General features: G+C 45.3%; 2 protein-coding genes across 3 annotated transcripts in view; both read left to right on the top strand.

The window, feature by feature from the left end:
• cwf19l2 (CWF19 like cell cycle control factor 2) overlaps positions 1-10,651 on the top strand; it is a 29,834-nt gene extending 19,183 nt beyond the window's left edge. The window contains exons 14-19 of the mRNA XM_085429896.1: positions 7,749-7,961; positions 8,188-8,304; positions 8,455-8,610; positions 8,719-8,799; positions 8,987-9,088; positions 9,215-10,651. Of these exons, the coding sequence (XP_085286022.1) occupies positions 7,749-7,961; positions 8,188-8,304; positions 8,455-8,610; positions 8,719-8,799; positions 8,987-9,088; positions 9,215-9,355 (810 nt within the window). The 3' untranslated portion in view covers positions 9,356-10,651. The remainder of the gene's footprint in view (positions 1-7,748; positions 7,962-8,187; positions 8,305-8,454; positions 8,611-8,718; positions 8,800-8,986; positions 9,089-9,214) is intronic.
• Positions 10,652-15,691: 5,040 nt separating this feature from the next.
• Positions 15,692-25,196, top strand: part of gucy1a2 (guanylate cyclase 1, soluble, alpha 2) — a 52,085-nt gene continuing 42,580 nt past the window's right edge. The window contains exons 1-2 of one of the 2 annotated variants that reach the window (XM_085429895.1): positions 15,692-16,588; positions 16,678-17,011. In XM_085429895.1, coding sequence (XP_085286021.1) covers positions 16,694-17,011 — 318 coding nt within the window. In that variant the 5' untranslated portion in view covers positions 15,692-16,588; positions 16,678-16,693. Of the gene's footprint in view, positions 17,012-25,196 lie in introns of both variants that reach the window. The other variant, XM_085429894.1, reaches the window with a different exon arrangement.

The following is a 25,196-nucleotide window of genomic DNA, read 5'->3' as shown; positions in this document are numbered from 1 at the left end:
TGGTACGGCTGAAATGGTCATCTCAGGCGGCCCATCTGGCTGCGTGTCTGTTCAGCCAACTGTTTGGTCCAGAGCACGATATCTCCCCAACTACTGAACAGCTGCTCACCACAGTGCCATCAAAATAACCCTGAATTTACCATTGAGAGGCCTTTGTTGTGGTCCTGATATCTTTGATCGGGTGTCTTGAGGTAGATAGTTTTTCCTGATTTTGTTAATTGGAAAAAAAATGAAATAAATAAAAATTAAACAAGTCGCAAATTCGCTCAAATCAGATAGCTGTGTTTGGATCATCCTATTGTCCTCTTTTGAAGCATCAACTTTTAAGAGAATTGTATTATATTTTGTATACATTCATTTTGTTGTCTTTATTCTTTTTAAGCATAATTTAGGATGTTTGTAGTGCAGTAAAAATACCACAGCTTAAACGAAAAGCAGACGTGAAATTTAAAAGTGAAATAAGAGGTCAAATGTGGCCTGATGTCTGGATGCAAACTATAATGTGATTTTTAGTACCCGTATTATTTCCTGAGTGTTGCCAATACAAACAAAGACAGCTGAATTTTAAGCACAGTTTACAGATCAAAGATATTTTATGAAAGTTTGACCTCTTCTTCAAGGTCAAATAAGGTCACAGTCAAAGTAATTTAATATTTAACATCCGCATATATCATGTGTTGTCAATACAAACAATGGCAGAACAAAACACAGTTTTAAATAGCAATGTATAGCATTATTATCACTTTGAGCTTCAGATCAATTTGTTGAACTTGAAGGAGAGGTCAGAGGTCAAATGTGAAACATTGTAAATCTTTATTTGGTACTTTCTGTACTGTTGACAATACACACCACACTTCATATTTATAAGTTTTAAGGCTTTTTGTCCATTTTTGACCAATAAATCATTAAGTTGACCTTGAAGACGTTGATAGATGAAAGGCAGATTTTAAAGGATTGTTAACATGAATTCACTCCTCCACAGTTCAGTTAAAACTTTTCATGCTATCGGGCTTACAGACAGAAAGAATGACACACACACACAAATGCCACCAAAACAGAACGTCCTTCATTGATGCAACAAATGACTAATTGTTTTATCTTGTATGTGAAAAAAATTTAATTGATTAACATTCCCACACAAAAAATGGCATGCTAGTTTATTTATTTATTTTCAACAATCACATATTTCATAATGTAAACAGTGACTGCAGTGCATGGGTATCCAAAAACAAAAGAAATGCAGCTTTGTGTGGCTCTAATGCTGTTTTATCAAGAACACACAACGTAGTTTTCTTTACCGTCACCGTGCATTTTAACATTTTTCTGGAAACGTTATGGTCGAACATCAGATATGTCGGTGTCTTGTGGCTACAGCAGCGTGCTGTATTCACGATGTATAATTTAAATTGCATCAGGAGTGCATCCGTAAATAAAACATCAGCGGTGATAGTGAGGACTGACAGCATGGTTTGGTTGATTTATTGCTATCGTATAATGCTTAATTAGTCTGTGTGAGAGTGCTCGTGATGGCATGTGTGCAGTAAAATAAAATTGTCTGCTCTTGGCTTAATGCGGTATGTGCTTTTGCACACTTCTATGCCCTCACACTCACTCCTACACACACACACACACACACACACATTCCCACCCACACTAAAACGATTAGTTATGTCTATAACTTCTGTTCCCTGAAGGAGAGGAACGAGGTACAACACATAAGTATGGGATATCACGCCCTCGCGTGTCCTGGCTGAAGAAACCTTTATTCACGCCTTTACGGCAGATGACGTGTGATGACACGCGCAAGGCCCCGCCCGCACATATAGCCGCTGCCATCACCGTCATCCCTCAGTTCGATAGCCGCTCTTCACCGAGCCAACTGCTCAGTGGGGCCACCCTGTGTTGTACCTCGTTCCTCTCCTTCAGGGAACAGAAGTTATAGACATAACTAATCGTTCCCTTTCAGTCGATTCACTCGGTACAACACATAAGTATGGGACCTATATACACGCCCCGCAGAGCAGCCACCGAACCGGAACGGGACCACCACATCCTTAGTGAGTGGTAGACCCAGCAGAAAGGACAGCATGAGCCACCGAAGGGGCTGTAACGTCCAACCGATAAAACCGCACAAAAGTGTGCGGCGACGCCCAATTAGCCGCTGCACAAATATCAGCCACAGGCACCCCTCTAAAAAGAGCCCATGAGGTCGCCATCCCCCTGGTGGAATGAGCTCCCACCCCGTGGGGCAACGCAAAACCTCCGGTGCTGTATGCCAGCGAGATAGCTTCTACAATCCAGTGGGACAGCCTCTGTCTGGACAGAGCTCTACCCCTATTCGGATTAGCGAAGCAGACAAACAACTGGTCACACAAACGCACATCCCGAGTGCGCTCAATGTAGGTGCGTAGCGCACGCACCGGACAAAGAGAATGCACCCTCCTCTGCTCCTCAGATTCAAAAGGAGGGGAGCAAAAGCTCAGCAACTCAAACTCCATTGAACTATAAGATGCAGGCATGACCTTGGGAAGATAGGCGGCATTCGGACGCAATACGACCTTGCGGCCATCAGGAGAAAACTGTGTGCAGGCAGGATGCACAGACAGCGCATGAAGGTCCCCCACTCGCTTCGCCGAGGCCAAAGCGAGAAGTAATGCGGTCTTATACGAAAGAAGTTTCATATCTACCGACTCAACGGGTTCAAACGGAGGGCCACAAAGGGCCTCCAGCACCAAAGACAAGTCCCAAGCCGGGACACTGGACTTAAGCACGGGCCTCAGCCGGCGAACCCCTTTCAGAAAACGCACGGCGAGGGGATGCGCACCTGGTGTCACCCCGTCAAAACCGATATGACAAGCAGATATAGCCGCTAAATAAACCTTGATCGTCGAAAACGAAAGGCCTTTATCCAACAGCTCCTGCAGGAATGTCAAAACATCCACAATAGAGCACTGAAATGGGAGAGTGTGGCGGTCCTGGCACCATCGCTCGAAGGCTCGCCATTTGTAAGCGTACAAGCCTCTAGTAGACGAGGCCCTGGCGCTCTGAATCGTCGCTACCACACTAGGTGGCAGACCCTTAGCAACCAAGTTTAACCTCTCAGCAGGTAAGCATGAAGGTGCCACAGATCCGGGCGCGGATGAAACACTTCCCCCCCCGCCTGAGAGAGGAGATCCCTGCGGAGAGGAAGCTGCCAAGGACTTGCTGCAAGCAGGCTGATTATTTCTGCATACCACGACTTCGCGGGCCACCAAGGGGCCACCAGGATCAGAGAGAGGGAATGCCGACGCACCCTCTCCAGAATTGGAGATATCATTTCCACTGGGGGAAATGCATACAGGAGCACGTCTGGCCATTGGTGCGCTAGCGCGTCCAAGCCCAAGGGTGCATCGTGGTCGATTATGGAGAAGTACAGGGGGCAGTGAGCATTCACCCTGGAAGCAAAAAGATCTATTTGCGCCTCGCCAAATAGATCCCAAATCTGAGCCACTATTGAAGGGTGTAACCTCCATTCTCTCACCAGAGGACCCCCCCTGGAGAGAAGGTCCGGCCCCAGGTTCAGGTGGCCCGGGACATGGGTGGCTCTTAGAGTCAGAAAATGAACACTGCACCATAACAGCAGAGAGCGAGACAGCTGCAACAGGGGAAGAGAGCGTGTTCCTCCCTGCCTGTTTATATAAGACACCACTGTTGAATTGTCCGTCCTGACTAAGACATGCTGGCCCTGCAGGACTGGACGGAAACGCTTTAGAGCTAAGAACACTGCTAACAGCTCTAAGTGGTTGATGTGCAGCTGGCGCTGAGCCGCGGACCAGATCCCTCTCACTGACGCACCCTCGCACAGCGCTCCCCACCCACTTAGGGAAGCATCTGTGGACACCACCTTGCGAAACAACACCCTCCCAATCCGAGAGCCCTGGTGCAGTAGCCCGGGCTCCCTCCAAGGACGGAGAGCTAGCATGCAAGACGCAGTCACCGGCAGCCTCCTCCGGAGGTGACGCGAAGCACACAAACGGTGAGAGAGAGTCCAGCGTTGAAACGCTCTCATTTTCAACAGCCCAAGCGGCACTACGGCGATCATAGATGCCATCATGCCCAACAAGCGCAATATCGTCTGGAAACGCAGTCTGCGTCCCAGCTGAAATTGAGCGAGGCAGCGATGAAACGCGGCCACTCTGTGCTCTGACAACCGTGCGCGGCTGGAAAGAGAGCATATTTCCAGACCGAGAAAAGCGATCTGTTGACCTGGGATTAGCGAGCTCTTCTGAAAGTTCACAGAGAACCCCAGTGTCTGAATGTGTGACAGAACCCGCGACAGCTGCGTCTCCGCCTGTTCTCTGGAGCAAGCCACGAGAGCCCAGTCGTCCAGGTAGGCCAAGATGCGGATGCCCCTCTTCCTGAGGGGCGCTAGCGCTGCCTCGGCACATTTCGTAAAGGTGCGGGGAGCGAGCGACAGCCCGAACGGCAGCACTAGGTATTCGTAGGCTACGCCCTCGAATGCAAACCTCAGAAACTGCCTGTGTTTCGGGTGTATAGCGACATGAAAATAAGCATCTGTTAGATCGATTGTCGCAAACCAATCTCCCGGGCCGACTGCACTCAGGAGCTGTCTGAGTGTTAGCATCTTGAACCTGTACGTTCGCAGGTACGTGTTCAAGACTCGCAGGTCGAGGATGGGACGAAGCCCTCCCCCTTTCTTCGGAATGACAAAATAACGGCTGTACCAACCTTTGTCCGTCTCCGAAGCGGGGACCACCCGTATTGCTCTCTTCTGTAATAGCGCCTGTATTTCCTCTCTGAGTACCAAGGCTGCCTCGGGGTTGACAATCGTGTTCACGACTCTTTGGAAACGAGGCGGCTTGACCCGGAACTGCAACCGGTAACCCATGGCAACGGTTTGCAGCACCCACGGAGAGGGGGCGCAAGCGCGCCACTGAGGGAAGTGAGCAGCCAGCCGGCTGGCCTGCAGCACTGACGGCGGGGCGCCGTCGCCCCCCAGTGTGTCTGCAGGGGACTGCATCCCCTGCCTGACCTGGCTCATTTCGCCTGCAGGTTGAGCATTTGAGATTGTTTGAGAGTAAACAACACTCTTTATTGATTGCAACATGGGAACATGTACATTTATACATTTTGTTGGGTGCACCTTTTCCGGGGCATAACAATGAAAAACAGCGGGAACACTCGATGTGGCCGCTTGAACATTCAACACATCTGAACCGTGTGCAGGGGTTATGTGCTTGGGAGACCGCGATAGGGAAGTGCAGCGCCTTCTGGGGCTGACAACCTGAACAGAACTTAAGCGGCACCTCTTGTGCGGCAACAGAGGGGTAAGAGCAGCGTCTCCCTGCTGCCGGATCCCTTCCCCACTCGCAATCACAGCTAGGAGGGCTGAGGCTCCTTCCTCCTGGGCGTCGGGTCCCGTCGGGGGCCCGGGGGAGGGCCTTTGCCCCAGGCCGACTGGCGTGGAGCTCGGGCCGGAGTACGTGCTCTCGCCGGCGGCCCTCCCACTCCAGCAGTGGGCGCCGGTCTCTTGCCAGCTGTCAGAGGAGCGGCGGGCCTGTGAGAGCTAGCAGTGGGCTTGGGCTGGGGCTGGCGTCTGGGGATGATGTCGCGCAGAGCTTCCGTCTGCTTCTTCCTCAGATCGAATCTAGCCTGAATGGCTTCAAGTGAATGTCCGAATAACCCAGCCGCAGACACTGGTGCGTCCAGATACACAGCTCTGTCTCTATCAGGGACGTCGGAGAGGGTCAGCCACAGGTGCCTCTGCGCCACCACTGTCGAAGCCATCCCTCTGCCCAGGGAGAGCGCTGCACAGCGAGACGCACGGAGGATGTAATCCGTGGTGACTCTAACCTCGTTAAGAAGAGGTGACAGCGGGCTGTCCTCCGGAACCAGCGATCCAAGCTCCGCCAGGCACATTGCTTGGTACGTCTGGAGCATGGTGACGGAGCTCATGGCTCGAGCGGTGCCGGCCTGAGCCCGATAAATCTTCTCCAGCTGCGAGGCCGAGAATCTGCAGTGCTTGGACGGCAGAGTTGCGGGGCCACCGACACCATGGTTATGGGACGGGGCCAGATAAGCAGCCAGAGACGGCTCCATAGGGGGTGGGTTAGCTAAACCAGCTCCCTCGGCGCCGTCCAATTCCATGTACTGTCCATAGCCGGGCACAGTGACGCGGGTAGACAGAGGTTTGTCCCATGACGCTGTTAGCTCGCAGAGAAAGTCTGGGAACATGGGGAGGCAGTTTTTGGCCGTTGCGGGCTCCGGTGGAAGGAAAAAACCCGCAAACCGCGACGGCTTCCGAGCTGGTGGAGGAGAGGGCCAGTCCACCTGCAGCTTCTCAGCGGCACGGCGAAACAGGGAGAAAAGAGAGGTGTCATCGTGGCCGACCGGCGCAGCAGCGGCGGCATATTGGGTCGACAATGAGCTCTCCTGCTCATCCTCCGACAAACCATGGATGTCCAGGCCGATGTCCAGCACGTCATCGTCTTCCTGGGGAGCGCTGGCGGGCTTCAACCCAGGCTGAAGCCCGTCAGCGCTCCTGCATGGTTCCGGTCCGTCATCGGCTAACCCGTCAACGTATTCCATGTGGTCAGCCCAGCTAATCGCGGGGACATCGACCTGAAAATTTTCGTCTTCGGACTCGGACGAAGCCGGGGCTCCAGACTCGGAAAGAAGAGGGTCATGCCGTGCGACAGCCGAGCGTCCCAGCACTCTTTCCACAAACGTCACCCGTCTTTCCAGGGTCGAGCGTCGGAGCTGGCGACAAAACGCACAAGCTTCGGGCTCCGTCAACGCTCTCCTAGCGTGGACGATCCCCAGGCAGACAGGGCAGGCATCGTGCTGGTCGCTGTCGTGCAAAGAGAAACCACATCCCTGAGGACAGGGGCGAACAGAAGATTTCTGCTTTGCTCGCTTCGGTTTGGAGTCCATTCCCAAAACGCAAAGCGAAACGCTGCACAAGAAAAACTTGAAAATAGCGCTCCGCGGGCAGCCTACGCACCAGCTGGGCGGTGGAGGCTAACACCAACAGGGGCAGTTAAGCTAGGTTCAAGTTGGCAGACAACGGAGCTAACTAGCAGTAGCTAGCTAGCCCAACTCAGCAGAGGTGTTCTCAGCGAGGTGAAGAGCGTAAGAACTGAGGGATGACGGTGATGGCAGCGGCTATATGTGCGGGCGGGGCCTTGCGCGTGTCATCACACGTCATCTGCCGTAAAGGCGTGAATAAAGGTTTCTTCAGCCAGGACACGCGAGGGCGTGATATCCCATACTTATGTGTTGTACCGAGTGAATCGACTGAAAGGGAACTAATCCAATTTTCACTCTCACACACTCACTCCTACACAGCGTATCATGTACACACACACACTTGAGCGACGCTTGACTCTCGCTCTCTCAAATACACACAGATTCCAACCTGTTGCTGGATCACCATGGTGACAAGACTCAGACGTAGAAACACTAGAGTCAGCGTCCTGACGAATACTGTTAATGCACAGAGAGTCGACACCTGCGTGCATTTAGTTGACACTACAGCAATGACTTAATTAATAAATAATGACAGTTTCAATCGCTTTACTGTTTTTAAAAATGTATGTTTTCTCTTTTTGTTTGAAAGTCTGAAACAGGAATTTCAAACCGCAAAATACACAAAAAACAACATCAGACATGAGAGAAAATGTATAGAGACGCCCCCCTCACCGTTTCTGTCTCCGTCTCTGTCTCTTTATCGCTCTCCTCTAATCTAGATGATGGGGAAGACGGACGGCGACAACTACACGCTGGACGACATGTTTGTGTCGAGCGCAGCGCAGCGGGAGGGTGAGGGGAGGGAGGAGGAGAGGATGAGGAACAAAGCCATCGGGGAGAGTAGGAGGCTGGCTGCCTCAATGGAGAAATGCCAGCACTGTTTCAGCAGCAAAGAGCTCCAGAAACACCTTATAGTGGCGATAGGAAGCAAGGTAAGCGCTGGTTAACGCAGGCTGTTATGGGACAAGTAAAAGGAATCTGTGCTGGCATACTTGGATCCTCAATTGTTCGAGTTGTCCATCAAGGTATAATTGGAAATATAGATGATAAAGGTGGGCTGTGATTACTTTTGGAATGTCGAGAAGGTTTAAACCTCATAGATTTATGCATGCTTTGCTAAATTTCATCTGTGTCTGTGTGTTGTGATCTTGTTCTTAGGTGTACCTAAGCCTGCCCGCAGGAGTGTCGATGACAGAGGGCCACTGTCTCATCTGTCCACTCCAGCATCACTGCTCTGCCACTGGCATGGATGAGGATATATGGGCAGAAATGCAGGTTAGCCCATCAGTGCTCGGAATACTGTTGCTCCAGGCTACAGGGACAACTTTTATCTGCATTTATAGAACAGTGGCAGAAATCATTGGAGCCAAATTGCTGCTATAAAGTGTAACTGAGCTCACCTCTGTGCCACTTTACTGCCCTCAGCTGTTCCGACGTACTTTGGTGCGGATGTTCGAGGCCCAGGAGCTGGACTGTGTGTTCATGGAAACGCACATGAATCCCCGCAGGAGACAGCACATGGTGTTAGAGTGTATCCCACTACCCAAAGAGCTGGGAGATATGGCACCTATCTATTTTAAGGTGTGTGGACCTCCTATCTCTCATCAGTCTAATTGAGTGTATTGGTTGCTTTGGGGTTTAAATAGCCTTTCTATTGTGGTTTTTAAAAAACAATCTGTGTTCTCTTAGAAAGCTATCATGGAGTGTGATGAGGAATGGGCCATGAACAAGAAGGTTGTCGACCTCTCTTCGAAAAGCATTCGGCAAGCTGTAGGTTAATTTTTACTCTGTGCAGTTAATTCATTCTTAATCTGGTTACTTAGTATTTCTCTCTGTTTTTGTTCTGCTCTCTGCCTTGTGTTGTTTTCTGTGCAACTTTTCTTTCAACTTTCTTCTTCTGCTCCTCTGTGTTCCTTTTGAAATGGTAATTTTCATTTTTATTTTATTGCCTTCCCAGGTTCCTCGGAGTCTGCCATACTTTGCCGTAGACTTTGGACTCCAGGGGGGCTTTGCTCATGTCATTGAAAACGAACAGAAGTTCCCTCATTACTTTGGCAAGGTCAGCGGGTGTTTTGAGACTCTTACACGTCATGCATCTCCTTGGGCTTTTTTCTTTCGTTTTTTTTTTTCTGGTTACAATACAGTAAAATTTCAGTACGAGTGACCTCTCTTTCTTCTATTACAGGAAGTTGTAGGAGGCATGCTGGACTTGGAGCCTCGGCGTTGGAGAAAGATGATTAAAGAAAATTTTGATGACCAGAGGAAGAAAGTGTTACAGTTTTCACAGTGGTGGAAACCACATGACTGCACCAAGACTCAGGGCTAGAAAAATTCTGTTTTATTGTTTTGTTGTACTTCTTACACAAACCACCATGTGTTTCCCAGTGCAGGGATCGCATTTGATGAACCTGGTGTAGAGTCCCAATTTGGAATTTAACATAAATGTGCTACTAGCAATGTTACCATGAGATAATTTTCACTGAAATAAAAATAAAAGGACAAATGAAGAAATGTGTTTCAAAAGTTTGTTTCAGTTACATATGTTTGCATAATAAATGCATTTTGTCGCTACATATATGCAGTAGATAGTATGTGTAAAATGTTAAAATAACAGTTTTATGTGACCATAATAGATCATTTCAAAACTTTTCCCACCTTTAATGTGACCTCTAACCTGCACAATTGAATATAGTTTACATCTGAGAGGTTCCAGAACTAATTGGTATTTCTTTATAATTTTTTAGGGTCTTATAATATAAAATGCTTGAAATGACAGGATGATACTGCCACCGCCATGCTTTACCATAGGTATGGTGTTCTTTTGGTGTTGCAACACCAAAACACATCTTTTGGCAAAAATTTCCCACATGTTTTTGGGAAACTTGATTTTTTTTCCGGGGAGCTTTGTTTTTGCAAATTGTAGCTGAGCTTGATTGTTTTTGTTTTGTTTTTTTCTTTAGTCCGTCTTGCAACCCTACCTCAAACTCCAAACCTATGGAGAATATTGGAGTTTGTCGTTCCAAGTAGTATACAACCAGCATGGTTGCACTTTCTGGAAATTCCTGCAGCTCCTTCAGTGTTGCTGTAGACCTGTAGAACTTTTGGCAGCCTACTTGACTAGTTTTCATCTTGTCTTTTCATCAGTTTTGTGGGGACAATCAGTTCTTTGCAATGTCACTGTTGCCCCAAAATCTTTGGGCATCTGCCGGAAAGATGAAGATGAAGAGGAATGTAACCTTTCAGCATGACAATGACCGCAAGCATACATCCAAATCAACAAAAGATTGGCTTAATCAGAAGAAAATTTAAGGTTTGGGCATCCCATCCAGAGTCCAAATCTAAATCCTAAACGAGAATGTGTGGGGCAATGTGAAGGGCTGTGCACAAGAGATGCCCTTGCAATGACAAGTGGACAAATACTGCCATGTCAAGGTGTGCCATGCAGACTAATACTGAATGCTGTGATTAAATCAAAATGTGCATTTGTTTTGATGTGTGTGCACAGTTGTGCAACCAGCTTACATTTTTATTTTTGTGTTTTTACTCACAGATTTGTTTGTTTTTTATAGTTGAATTGTAAATGTTATAGGTCACATTAAAGGTGGGCAAAGCTTTGAAATGATTCAACGTGGTCTGATTATTTAACATCACAAAAACCTGGCCCTTTAATTGTACAGTGGATACTAAATTAAAGCCCTTGTCTCTATGCCATACCCACCATTCTCATCTCTTGCCAATGCTGCCCTTCTCTGCCTTTCCAGCCGTGGGATTTAATTTCTTTCCCAGTGGTCTCATGATCCTTTCCAGCTGTCACTTAATTCTAAAAGAGGGTTCCATGTCATCACCACATAGGCAAGTGTACACACATGCTCATATGTCAGAGCATTGCAACCTTTAGACCTAGTCTGTTGTGGATACACACCTCTCGTGAGCAGTGGGCAGGATTGCCCCAGCATGCAACCTTGGCAGTTTTTCGGTTAGAGCATTGGCTTTCTTATAGGTTTGCTGCTTCATTGACCCCTGTTATTTTCAGGTTTCATCTGAGATACTGTTTGAAGCATCGGCACATCTGGTTTGTGCTGAATTTCAAAGAATCACACAGAGAAAGATTTGATTTTGCAGAGTTTGTGTATATGGTCACAGATTATTAAAGAAAAGCACTAAATTAGGATCCTGTGTCAGAAAACATAACAGAGTGACTGGGTACCTCACTGCAGTTCCTCCTGTTCTTTTTTTCTTACATTTTTAACCTGTGGGTACACAGAACAGGGACTCTTTATTTAATAAGGGACATTATTAAAATACTCCTCAGATGGCACTGGTCGGCACTTTTATTAAGAGAAATCAGGTGTGTTATGAGACCAGGGAGATTGCCCCTTACTTGTAGTATGAGCACTGACAAAATTTCATTTCCCTGAAAAGGCAGTGTTATGTGTTATTATTGTTGTTTTTATGAGCGATCAATAATCTGTGTGTTGTTTATTATTTTTTCTTTTTCTATGTGCATCTGAGTGACAGTTTTGGCATAAATAGGCTGCACTTGCCGCCATGAACGTGATGCAGCTGACAAAAAAACAAAAAACAAAGCCATCACTCAATACGTGAAATCAAAAGTTGGGTCACATTCCGGTCATTTACGTGGAAATTTGGCTAAATCTATGACATACTCCTTTATGCAATTCCCTACTCTTTAACCCTGGTTGAACTTAAAAAAACATCCTCATGACCAGTAAAGCAGGTTCTTTATATTGTACATGTGTCAGAGAGGCACAGTTTCACGGTTAATAGCGTCAGAGTGGCGTGGAGTGATGTACGGTTATGGCCAATTAGATTGGCTTCTGGCAGATTTATGACCAAATCAGCCATTTGTCTTCTCCCATCCCTGCCTTAGCTGGCCTGACTCCTGGTATTCTGCAAACCCCCGGCACCATCCTGTTGCATCTGCTGTAGCTTTTGGTTCATTTATGCCCCCACCCACTCTGCCTCAGTATAGACAGGAGGTAGATATTTGACAGAGAGATAAGACAATAACATGAGTGTATGTCTTCTGCGTCACAAAATTGAAACCGACATGCCTGCTTAGCAGCGCTCGCCACAGACACACGCGCAGCAGAACGAAAGGATCTTAAAGGCATGACTCACTGGTGTGTGCCATGGGCCTGAACCTTTCTTATCTTTGTGCATTCCATAACTACACGCATTTCATCTTTTACTGGCTTAAACTCCAGTGATGCTGTTTCCTGTGTGGCTTTGTCTATATGTGGGTTTTTGCTCCATTTCACAAGTATGGATTTAAATACTTCTCATTCTGTGTGTGTTGTACTGCACTGGTTAAATTGTGTGACAGTATGGCTGGTATTGTTTTTATCTTTTGAGTCTGCTGGTGTGCAGTACTGTGGAATGAACTACTGGAAAGCTGGTTTTGAGTGGGCCGTTGTGGCAGTTTATAGTTCTGCCTCTGTCTGTTCTGCAGATAGATTTCATCAGTCATGCAAAATACAGATGCGCAACTTTCCAGGGATCGTAATTGAGGTCAGGTCAGAAGACACGTGTGGTCTGAGTAGAAAGAGCCATGGTGCAAGTGTTCCCTTTCATCTTTTAAGATCCTGTCACTCAGATTTATGTATTTTCTAACTTTGCCCAAATGAAGAGTTAAAACTATTTATTTTCCAGGGTTGGCTGTTGCCTGAAAAATCATCACAAGATGCTTTTTAGTCATTTTCATAAATTCACTTTTCTCCACCCTGCGTGCCGTCACCCCTCTTTTGCACGTTACGTGGTGTATGCTGTACAGTGCAGCGAGGAATGCCCAGACCTCTACATTGGAGAGACCAAACAGCCACTTCACAAGCGCATGGCACAACATAGAAGAGCCACCTCCACAGGACAAGACTCAGCAGTCCATCTGCATCTTAAGGATAAAGGACACTCTTTCGAGGATGCCAATGTTCACATTTTGGACAGAGAGGACAGATGGTTTGAAAGAGGAGTGAAAGAAGCCATTTACGTCCACTGTGAGCGACCATCTTTGAACAGAGGCGGTGGTTTACGACACCAACTGTCTGCCATCTATTATCCAGTTTTGAGTTCCCTTCCCAGACGCCTTAACGCCCACTCACATCCTGGGCCATCTGACCTCAGGAAATCACATGATAAGGTGGAGCCAGGTTTCACAATGAGCTCACCTGAAACTCTGGCTGATTGTGACCTAAACCCGCTTTCACACCTTGGCTTATGTGATTAGGTAGAGGATCATCAGGGGGTCCTTTGTCCCTCTTTGGAGAGAAACTCCCACTGGGTTTAAATCTGGGACTCCCCACCATTTGACCTTAGAACTGAAGAAGCTTCTCGGATGAGAGGTGAAACGGCTTCAAGCAACTTAAAGAAGTCCAGACGCTTTTCTTTCCAAGCTCCTTAGACTACGATGACCTGGATGACCGAGAACCTTCACAGACGTAATCTGTTTTACTTCTACTGACTTTCATTCCTCTTCTGTCCAGTGCATACCTCCACCTCTCCAAACTCTCTTCCCCCTGCTCCCCACTCTCACCACAGATCACATCATACTCCACGTAGACTCCTGCCCGACCTCATCTGTCAGCCCGTCCATCCACCATTGCGAACACGTACTGTGCATCCATCAATCCTTTTTTAATTCTGTAGGAAAAGCAAGGAGCTGTGCCAAGAACACTCAAGGTTGGACTGCTTCATCCGTTATTTCAATGATGACATTTCTATTGTCTAATGGCATCCGTGTTACATGCGCCTATTGAAGGAGATTACCACAGTATTTCAATAGTTGCCCTTTCTATCTGTTCTGCTTCCATGATAGCACAGCCAGTGATCTGTTGCCCTGTCTGTACTTAGCTTTAGATGGCTGGCAGCCAGCTCGAGGCAGTCTCTCAGCTGGTAGGCTTATCTCCTTTGGAACATCATTTATTCTATTGTAGTGTTGGCTTTATTAAATGCCCACATTATGACTGATGGATGGCAGACTGATGCAGACAGATAAGGAAAGAAAAAGAAGGCGTTCGTGTGTGTGTGAGTGTGTGGTTGTCTATGCACAAGAGAAAGTGTGTGGGTGTGAGTTAGAGAGAAGAGAAAAAATAAAATGATATGCAGTGGATTGGGGTCACGCTGCTCCAGAAAGTCAAATGAATTAGCGCGCACCTTCATGAAATTGTGTTAGGGTGTGTGAGCATATACATGCACTATGTCTGTCTGACTCAGTGTCTTTCTGATTGGTCCATTGGGGCCATTAATGAACATGATCTGCTAATAGAGGTCAAGGTTGTGACTGTTGTTAGCGCCAGACTGATCGTCATTCTGTCCTCTGATCAGATACAGCAAGCATGTGCCACCGCCGCGAGCTCCATTATCACCCTTTAGAGCCATGTTCGTCCATGTAAACCCGAGCTGAACATATCTGGCACATTGCCACGGACCTGGCTTATTGACCACGGCTGTTGTTAGATTACAATCAGATGCTGCTCGAGTGCCATTTCCTGTTAGTTAATTGAGGAGCAGACTGTTGTCTGCCAAGATTTCACAATTATGAAACCATGTTAATGACAGTATGGAGACTTCCATCTTTAATTCATTTAATGTAAAAGTATTGCATTCACTGTGTACTAATTACAGCCATTTTTATATTCCCCCCCTTTTCCGGTTGCTCAAAAGTAAATGGACAAACTAACATAATTTTAAACAAAATGACTGTCATTAATACTTTACATGGTGTTCATATTACACACACATTCACAGTAGAGTCTACAACACACTTTGAACTACAGATCAATTGAGAATGTATGAATAGCCTATTTGAAATGAATGAATAGTTGATTCGTCTTTAATTACTGTTTCAGAGAGCATGTTTTTTGCTTTTGGAGAAAACATCTGCTTTCATCCAAGGTAACGTCACTTTTTACTTAAGATCTGACAACACACAACCACAGTGATTTTAATCTATTTTATTGAAAGTGAAAATGGCAGTGTTGGAATCAAAAATGATCAATACTGATTCTGTATTAATAAACATTTAAAGTTTAATGAAGACTATCCGGTGCATTCAGCATTGGTAGTATATCCTTCATGGGGGATGTGCTTCCCACACTCACTGAAATGGAAGCCCAGGTCCCTTTATAATCTTATGAGCTACTTTTGCTAGCTATTTTAGGGAACAGCCCTCACTTGGCGCCTTTTCATTTAACGCTTTTCCCGAGCACTTTATACAACATAACTCCTTCACACAAGCACTGCTTTCAGTGCGTCTATCTAACATCCCATGAAGGCTTGAGCAGTCAGGAAGCGAACCAGCAACCTACTGACTAGTTAACTGCTCTTCAGTTATGTCAGTTTGTCATTGTCCAATTACTTTTGTCCAATGTCTGCGTGAGTGTGTGTGTGTGTGTGTGTGTGTGTGTGTGTGTGTGTGGGGGGGGGTTATGTATGAAAATGGCTCTAATTCCTAATACGAAAGACATAATAATAAACAATAAATAAAAGTAATAATAAATACAAAATAAAAAATGTAATACAAAAATAAACTAAAGTACACAGACTATGACATTGCCCAACTCCGTCTGTCTATCGATTGGCTCTGGTTTGTTTTCCAGCGCAGAGTAGCGCGTTGACGCGTACTTCACAGCGCGTGCTTCGCAGATTAGAAGCACCACTGGCGCGTGCTGCTACTGCTGGCTCACCTTTCGCGCTCACTCTCGCGCGCGCTTTTACCTTTCTAGCTCACCTCTACCCCGGCCACTTCTTAAAGCAACAAAAAAGGGCCAAGGAGCTGCCGTGAAGGAGCGGAAATAAAAAGATGGAGGAATGCCCGGACTGCGGTTAGCAGCTGGAGGACCGACAAGAGAACCGCTGTCGCAGAGGACTAAGAGCAGGAGGAGGAGGAGGAGAGAGAGGGAAGCAGACGCATCTCACATCTGCGGTGACTTTGGGGATTTCTGGGCAGCGTGAGGAGAAAAAAAAGGAAGATACGTTACATTTTTTTTCTGATGCTGTTAAATTCTCCCGCGTGCAAGAGGAATAATTACCATGTGTTTGGATTATCGGTGGACCAGCGCGTTATGCTCTGCAGTTTCGGCAATTAGGGGGACATGTCCTTCAAAATAGTTGCGTCTTTTATTAAAAATAAACACTGTTGCCGGGCGTGATGAATTCTTCCGCTCCTCATTTTTAATCGGAAGCATCCGCTGGAGTGTTTGGCCACCCGGGGGAGCGGCGAGGAGGACGTTTTTTAGGGGGTAACGGAGGACGGTTTTAAAGAGGTGATACCCTCCCCCTTCATAAATGCTTGCGTGCCGTTAGTGCTCTCGCTCTCAGTCGACCTCACCCCCTCCTCTCTCTCTCTTTCCCCGCGTCTCACACGCAGGCAGACGCGTCTCATATGCATACACAGACACGGGCAGGACTGGACATTATCTCACCCGCACACCGACACAGCATGCGCGCATAATCACACACATACACACAAGCCTTTCCTCTCAACCAGCCAGCCCTCCCTCCCCCCACTATCTGATGACTCCCCGGTGTACAGGTGGACGTGGTACGGAGCCGACTGTAGCATCATCCTCATCCTTAACACCGCCACTGTTATCATCATCACCATCCTCCTCCTCCTCCTCTTCTTCTCAGCAGCACAACCACCACCATGTCCTCGTCGTCGCGCAAGATCTCCTCGGAGTCGTTCAGCAGCTCGGTGGGCTCGGACTGTGGGCTCGAAAGCCCCGGGGGAGACGGAGGGGACGGCGGGTTGGAGCCGGCGGAGGAGATCCGAGGGTGCCCCTTCTCTTCCTTCCCCTCCTCCCACAGAGCGGTGCTCTGGAACGGCCGCAGCCCCGCCGAGAGGACCGTGTTCCCGGCGGGTGAGGAGCAAGCACCCGGCGGACCACACAAGAGGGTCACCAGGAGGAGAAGGGTGAACCTCGACTCGCTGGGGGAGAGCCTGAGGCGGCTGACCTCACCCACGGTAGGATTTCAAACAAGTGTGAAAAAGCTTCACTGTGACCTCATCAATTGTCTTTAACATGTTTCTAAAGAAAGTTGCGGTGATTCTGGTGCATTTTGCCTCCTGCTGTCAGAATATTGGTCACATCAGGGACTTAAAGTGTGTGTGAATTTGTGTAAACGATAAAGTATTCTTCTAAATCATTAAAAAACTCCTTGTTTGTCATACAATTAGGTCAATTACTGACCAAATCAGGTCTCCTGAAGATGAAACCTGTAATTTAAAACCAGCAGGGTCAAATATCCTGATGCATTTATTTCACTGCTCAGAGATGTCTCCAAAGTTCAGAAGGAACAAAAACAACCCAACAACATTCAAGCCTCTCCACATTAGTGTATTACTCCCAAAAACCCAGACAATGCCCTTTCTTACATCATGATAGGATGTGTGCTGTGCTGTCTACGAAAACAGCCTCTTTTCATCCTTCACCTCTGATAGCCTGAATCATCTGGCTGATTATATAATAAATATGTTGTTGTGAGTTAGAGAGAGACAGCGAGAGCGATGCCCATGGCTTGTCTGTGTGTATGCGAGGATGCTGGGAGTGTGGCGAATGAGCCTGCTGCTGTGTCTGCGTGTCTCAGTTGTGTGACAGGCTGTAATACAATAAAACCGCTATTAGAACTGAGTGCGATTGTGATGGATGGCGTGTTATTAGGGAATCTGCTATTGCACTGTCCCTCGCGATGGTACATCGGTTTGGGATTTGATTGCATCTGTTGTTCTGTAGTTACTCAACAATAGAAAATAAGTAAACAGATGGACAGACAGATGTGGGCAAAACAAAAGTACCAGTTGGGGACAGGACATCAGCTTTTAAATAAATTATACCACAATCTCCAATACTTATGATATTAAGGTATTTGCATATTATCAGTGCCACCATAATGTTGCTTTTTGGTGCCTTAAAACTGGGTTTAAGCACTCGCCTATTCCAAACTTCTTTCTGGACAGAGAAGATATTTCCTAGAGATATTTGTAAGCACCAGAAAAATGTGCATGCTACAAATAAACTGGGGAATAAAACAACAAATCGAGTAATAGGATGACTGTTGTGAATGTCTCTTTGTACCTGATTTGCTCAAGTATAAAAGAAGCTTATTTAGCCACAGTGCTTCAGTAAAAACATCTGTTAGTTTAGGTGCATAAAAATAATTAAAAAATACTATAGTGCGTTTATTGCAAGTAGTCTGTCGTTACATCCTGATGCCTGTTTAGGATATTGAACTGTAAATGTTGTCATGAAGGAGTTCAGTAGACATTGCCCAACTCTAAAAACGACAAAATCAGCGCAAGAGTAGTCTTCTTGCTGTGTTGTGAGTGAAATATGTATCTATCCTGAGTATTTGGTCATTGGTTTGTGACTTTGCAATTTCATGCTGAAAATCTAAAAGATTATGAACCTGAGTAGTTTGTGATAGTTTGGCCATGGTTTAACATGAGTGGGAAGTAAATCAGACACAAGCTGAAGACTTTGAGCCACAAAGTGTGTTGCTGAGACTTGAGACAGGCCGGAGACATGTCCAGGGTCTACTTTGCCTCTCACCCTATGACAGCTGGGATCGGCTCCAGCACCCCCATGACTGTGACTTGAATAAACCAAAGAAGATGGATGGATAAATGGAGTGCCACATTGACTCCATAGACTGTGTGTAAAATATGGAATTAACTTCCAGGTCCTGATATGCTCTAATGCACAATTGTGTTAAACTTGTGTTGTTGTTTTTTTGCTAATAACCAGCAAACCGTGACTCGTCTGTTTTGCAAAAACAAACGTGTCCAAGACTAAAGACGACTCCTCGTGTCGTAATTTAGCACCTCAGTAAACACTTCCTTAACGAGTTTATAGCTTCACTTACTTAAGTCTTAGTGAATACTGCGTGATGTTCATTCTACATTACTTATGTTTACAGCACTTTTTAAAACACACAATTACAAAGTGCTGCAATGTTTGGATAAAACCACACATTAAAGATAAGTTTTCAGTTCCCAGCATACAGTCAAACATAAGGTCATACTTCTAGTCCCACATGCATACTTCCATGCACGTATTAGAATCAAACCAAAGCCAAATATAAAAATTAAGGAAAAGGCAATTTATAAAAATGAATTTTCAGCAGTTTTCAGCATTCAGGGCTGAGGATGGCTGATCCAAAATTTTAGGTGTTGCAACCTAAAAAGTGCGATCGCCTCTGGTTTTAAAATGGAGTGTGTAACAGTTAAGAGGTCCCGATTGAATGATCAGAGAAGCCGGGCTCAGTAGGTCTGCTATATAGCAGCAGGAGCATGGCCATGTAGGACTTTAATAGTTATTGATAACGTTTTAACACAGATTCTGAGCTTTAATGGAACCCAATGAAGAGAAGCATAAAGAGAAGTGAAAAGCAGACCAGCTGAAGGCGGATCTTAGATGTAAGAATGTGGACTGGATAAGCTTTGAGATGTGAGTCAAAATCAAAATTTGATATTGCTTACAACTGACCAGCTTAGAGTAGCAGTCAGGGCTGAGCCCGAGATTGAACTGGAGGCTGTTGAGGTTGTTGGGCTTAACAGTAAAATACAGAATAGCAATGATGCGTGTATTCTGTATGTTTACCCCTGGGTATACAGAATACACGCATCATGGTGTGGCTGTCTATCGATTATTGTGTCTCCCAATGATGATCATGGGAGTTGTGATGGTGATGAGGTCAACTCAAATCATCAAAATGTAAGTCCACAAATGTCAGTGGCGTTGTCCATTGTTTATATACAGCCTATGCTTGATTCCCTTTGGTACCGGCACTAGGTTCAGTGTTTTTATTTTAAAAAAATACCTTAAACTTCACAGTCCTTGTTCCTTTTATCCCTGAGTAGATTTTAGGGATCAAAGACATGGATGTAATGGGGATTTTTTTTTCTTGACAGTCAAAATGGCCTGAAATGGTGAAAATGAAGGCAGCGGCACTGTATAGTCTTGTCTTGTTTGTGGTCTGTTGGGGGACTAATGAAGAATAAAGCTTTGTCAGATGTTACCGCTGGGATGCTTCGTCATCGCAGCGGTAACATCTTGTTCCACTTGGACAGAGATAAGTATAATAGCTGAATAGATGACCATTAGGTATACAATACATAACAGTCTTTGCTTCTAATCTGCTCTCATATGGTTACAAGATCTGTGTGTACTCCACGGAGCAAGAGCACTCCTGTGTTTTCATCAGGCTACGGTTGGTTGCGGGAATAGGTTTCTCCAAATTGCAAACACTCAGCTCTCGTGCTCCCATTCCTGCGAGAAATAGATGTTGTGGTGAAATCGATGCAGAAGAGCAGCGATTGTCTGCTTTTCTTTTCTTTTTTTTTCAATGGCCAGGCATAACCTCGCAAAATAACAATATTCAATAGCATAGCTGAAAAAAACTGAAGTTGGTGTATATTGGAGAGGACCAGTGAGAGCCAGCTTCAACTCTCAGCTGCAGCTCTTACTGGCCCTGATCTTTAATAGATCTATGAAAAAATAGGGAAGAGGGAACACTTAAAGACTGATTAGTATAACACTCAATGATGGTAATATCCAGCATTTACTGTACATGTGGATGACTCTGTGGAACTGTGTGTGTCTACATGCATGTATGTGTTTTTTTTTTTTTGCAATAATATGCAACAGTTTGGCATCCTTACGGGTCATTATGATGTGCTTTGATCATAGAAAAAGGGAAAATGTCCAAGGTCTGATGGGCATTTGTGTGTTAGAGCAGCTCTGCCAAAAAGCCGTGGCGTAAACGTCTCCTTATCATGTTTCTTTACTATGGAAATGTAGGGAGGGATAGAAACAGGGATGGGGAGGGATTAAAATGGAGCCGTAAGTAGCGACATACATATGCAAATTAACTCACTGACTGATCAAACAACACGTTGTTTATTATCTTTTTTGTTCTCCCTCTCACACAAACTCTGCTCAAGCACACAATGGGTGCGTGCAGAAGCAGTGTCGACTACTGATTGCACTGGACCGTGACCGACGGAACAGAGCGTGCTCTCTGTGGTTGTCTTCACACTGACCTAGAAGAAATAACACACACAGATACATCCGTGCTCACCCACAATTACATGTGGTCAAACGCTCTGCCTGTTTCTTGTGCGCTTAGTTTTGTGTACACACATGAAGGGTGGCCATTAGCTTTGTGACCTGTAATGCTGATCAGCCCTGAGTGTTGGTCACAGATATGAAAAAAGTGAAACTCTAGAGTACGTCCTAGAGTGTAAATCCTTAAAGAGTAGATCAGTGTTGCTGGAAGCTACACTGCTTACAAATATCGATTACCTGTTACATAATTAATTAATTATAGGATTACCTTCCTGCTGCTGTCTGTCATCTTCTCCCCTGTGGATTTCTTCACAATGAGTTTGTCACCTTCTGGTGACTTTACCCACATTTATATTGTATGAGGAGTCATGAAGTACTGACTCTGCTAATTCAAATTGGTGGAGGAATCTTCATGTTTTAATAAATAAACTTACTGGCCACTTTATTAGACACACTGCTTTAAGCTGTTAAGCCTCCAGCAGTTTTCTGATCTCCGCAGTCTCCTCCCTTTTGCTCCCATCTTTGGGTGTGTGGGTGCTTAAGAGGTTAACTGCTCATTTGTGCAGATATCTAAGCCAATCGTGTGGCGGTAAATCAGCGCATTTAGGCATGTAGACACGGTCAAGACGACCTGCTGAAGTTCAATCTGAGCATTAGAATAGGGATGAAAGATGAAGGGTCAGAATTTGGTGCAAACAAGATAAAAGTATGAATCCATCTTGTCTTGCATCTGGTGGTGGTGTAATTTTCGGTTTCTTGCCACAGTACCAGCTGAGCATCATGTCACAATGCACTTAATCTCATACTGGTTTCTTGAACACCACAGTGACTTCAGTGTACTTAAATGAGCTCCACAGCCATCAGATCTCAATCCAACAGAGCACTTTTGGGGTGTGGTGGAACCTCATGGATATGCAACCTGCAATACCTGTATGATGCTGTCATGTCAATATTAGCACAATTTCCTATTCCACACAGTCTATCACAATCCAAACAATCAATAATCACATCAGATGCAGCTGTTATTTCATTAAAACTGTTGTTTTTTGTACCGTTAAATTACATTTTTTAGAAGATGAACATTTCCTCCTTAGCTCTAGCAGCTAAGGCAGACAGGTTTAGCAGACGTGTTAACTGACAGCACCACCTACAAGCAGAGCATGGTTCCTCAACCCAAATGACCATGCATAGCACAGGAGTGGGAGCTGTTCTAAAGGGGATATCACACAGACACACACACAAAGGTACCAAGTATACAAAAAAGCACAAGTCATGAACTCTGTTTGTTCAGATACATTTTTTTTTACTGAAACTGGATCTGAGTAGCTGCAATTGTGACATATAACAGTATTTTAACAGCTAATGGGCCTGTGAGTAATCAAGGCTGAAGGTTGTTACTGACTTATTAAAGGCCTTACACTGGATGCTTTCCTTTGGATTGACTTTTATTCCTGCATAGCTGTCCCCAAGTGACCAGAGTTTACCTCACCTCTGCAAGCTGAGATTTTGTTTCCCTTAAATATACAAGAAAAATCTCCACGAGCCGTCTTAGAGAAGAGTGTTGTGGTTAAATGCATGCTGGAGGAGGCCTGCAGACGAGTTGACACACACACACACACACACAACTCCCAAATGTCAACCATGCATTGTGCAGACCTCCGTGTTGGGAAAATTGGCTGCTTTATTCAACTCATGTCCAGAGGCTGGTTTGAAATGTGAAAGTGTAGAAGAAAACAGGACATTTCAAAACAAACAGATGCGCAACCGTATCCGAACAAACCTCTGTGCAAAGCGTAGGTCGACCTTTGTAGTGACAATTTTCAAACCTGTTTTGTTTTTGCTTTCCATCCGTTTGTCAGACACGGTTTTCTAAAGTGATTTACAATGAGTGTGTTCAACCTTTGTAGAGGAAGCAGCTAGATGTCATCAAATATTCACTCCACTGTCGTGTCTGAGACACTGGCTGCATTACGCTTATCGCGCTTTATAGTCACATTAACTGCTGAACTGTTCTCAGAGAGAGCCTTAAAATCCAGATAAAATGCAACGATTGGTATTCATTTTATATAGTATGCAATTTAACATGTTCATTATCACCCATTCAGTATCGTTCTGTTGCTCCCAGCTGAGAGTTTAAATAACCCACAGCAACAAGTTGGGCATCTTGATTTGGTAACTCGACGCTTACCAAATCCTACCATCTCAGCACCTTTGTGTAACTGAATGAGATTAATGTGTGTACAGTAAACAGGCCAGGGATGCAACAATGTAGACTAATGATCATGAGTGTGTACAGTAGGTTTGCACATTTAGGGCTGATACCAGTGTGTGCCTGTGTGTTTGGCCAGGTTTACAGTAAGTATTATTATAATGTAATGTGGCCAGTGAATAGCTTCATGAAAGATGCATTTAAAGGAGTCAGGCTGTCATGAGAAAACACTCGTTCTGTTCTGTACGTACATTTAATTCAGTTCAACTTTATTTATATAGCGCCAAATAAAAAGAGCTGTTGGTCCAAGGCGCTTTATGTTGTGAGGTAAATCCCAACCATTTGAGCAAGAAATTGGTGACAGTGGGAAGGAAAAATTCCCTTTTAACAGGAAGACCCTCCAACAGAATCTGGCTGAGGGAGGGGCAGCCGTCTGCTGTGACCAGTTGGCGATGACGAGAGGAAGACATGACAAAAAACACACATACATACACAACTATGCTGTATATAGAAGCTTTGTATGAATACACAGTGAAAGTATGTTGTTTTTCTTCACTATTGGTTTTTGAAAAGTACAGCCCATTGGGTGTGTTTATATCTGGGAGTTGTGCTCATGCTGTTTGGCTGATCTGTGGCCAACTGGTGCTAAAAAGTGACAAAACGTGTTTGTGTCATCAGGTGTTTTTTAAGCAGCTAACATGCAGGTTAGCTACAATATGACGTCTAACTGCGTTCACCTTTTAAAACGTCTGATGACGCACACACAGCCTGGTTCCCTGACTACTTCTCATCATTTCTCATGTTTTTTGTGCTGCATGTTCACAACTCACTAGCCTTTATGTTTGTCATTCCCTCTCTGTCTGCAAGACACACACACACACACACACACACACACACACACACACACACACACACACACACACACACACACACACACACACACTGTCCGGAGTGGGTGGAGGCCTCAGAATGACCTCTCCAGCTGGCACACTGTGTTCTAGTATTGTCACTACAGCCTTGTATTTCAGCTGTACCACAGATAATCACATTGGACCCGCCCTCTCAAGCTTAGGCTGTCAGTAACGCAAAACACGGCAGCTGTACACACATGCACACGGACAGTTAATCTCATTGTGTTATGGTCATTTTGACATTTTTATTTAACAATATTGTTTTGGGTTTTTTTTTCTGAAATTGGGATGATAACAATATAAAAGGGAGTAGAAAAAATCCGTTTGGATGGAGGCTAGTTATTCACACCTGTGCTGTACTGTGACATGGCAAAAGGTCTTGAGTGGAAACAAAGCCTGTTACATATTAATCTATCTTGGCTACAGTTACACATCAAGGCTGACTTGATCACAAGTAATCTGATTGGATTTTTTATATCAGACTGGATCATGTTTTGAAAATGCATTGTACAAAAGAAGAAGAAGTAGAAGAAGAAGAAGAAAAAGGACTGAAATTATTGTTGAGCTGTCCAGGATGTACCCTTGCCCTGGTGTCAGCTGGAATAGATACCGACCCTGCCTAACCCTGGCTGGATAAGCTGATAAGAGGATGGATGGATAGAATCAGTGAAATGTGATTTCATTAGGTCTTTGTTAGGTCGGCCAGATTGTTAACACAACTTTTGCATCAATGTCCGTGTGTCCCTGAAAAACCACACGGCCACAGACCAAAGACATGCTGGTGATTCTAAATAAAGTATAAACTGAGGCACATGTCATCCTCTGACAGCTGGCACAGCTGGAGAATTGGTTAAGGAAATGAAAATGTTAAAATGTGTCCATATCTACACACATGTTTTCAAGCTGAGGTGTAATACCAACTGAAAGATCAGCAATGAATCAGGAACAAATTTTTATTGGTTA

The sequence above is a fragment of the Copadichromis virginalis genome, linkage group LG14 (genome assembly GCF_057382275.1).
Source record: "Copadichromis virginalis isolate Kocher_CV1m ecotype Utaka linkage group LG14, C_Virginalis_male_GT1.1, whole genome shotgun sequence".
In the NCBI taxonomy this organism is placed as follows: Eukaryota; Metazoa; Chordata; class Actinopteri; order Cichliformes; family Cichlidae; genus Copadichromis; species Copadichromis virginalis.
Note: the sequence above shows the minus strand (reverse complement) of the source record. Positions and strands in the feature narration are given on the sequence as shown.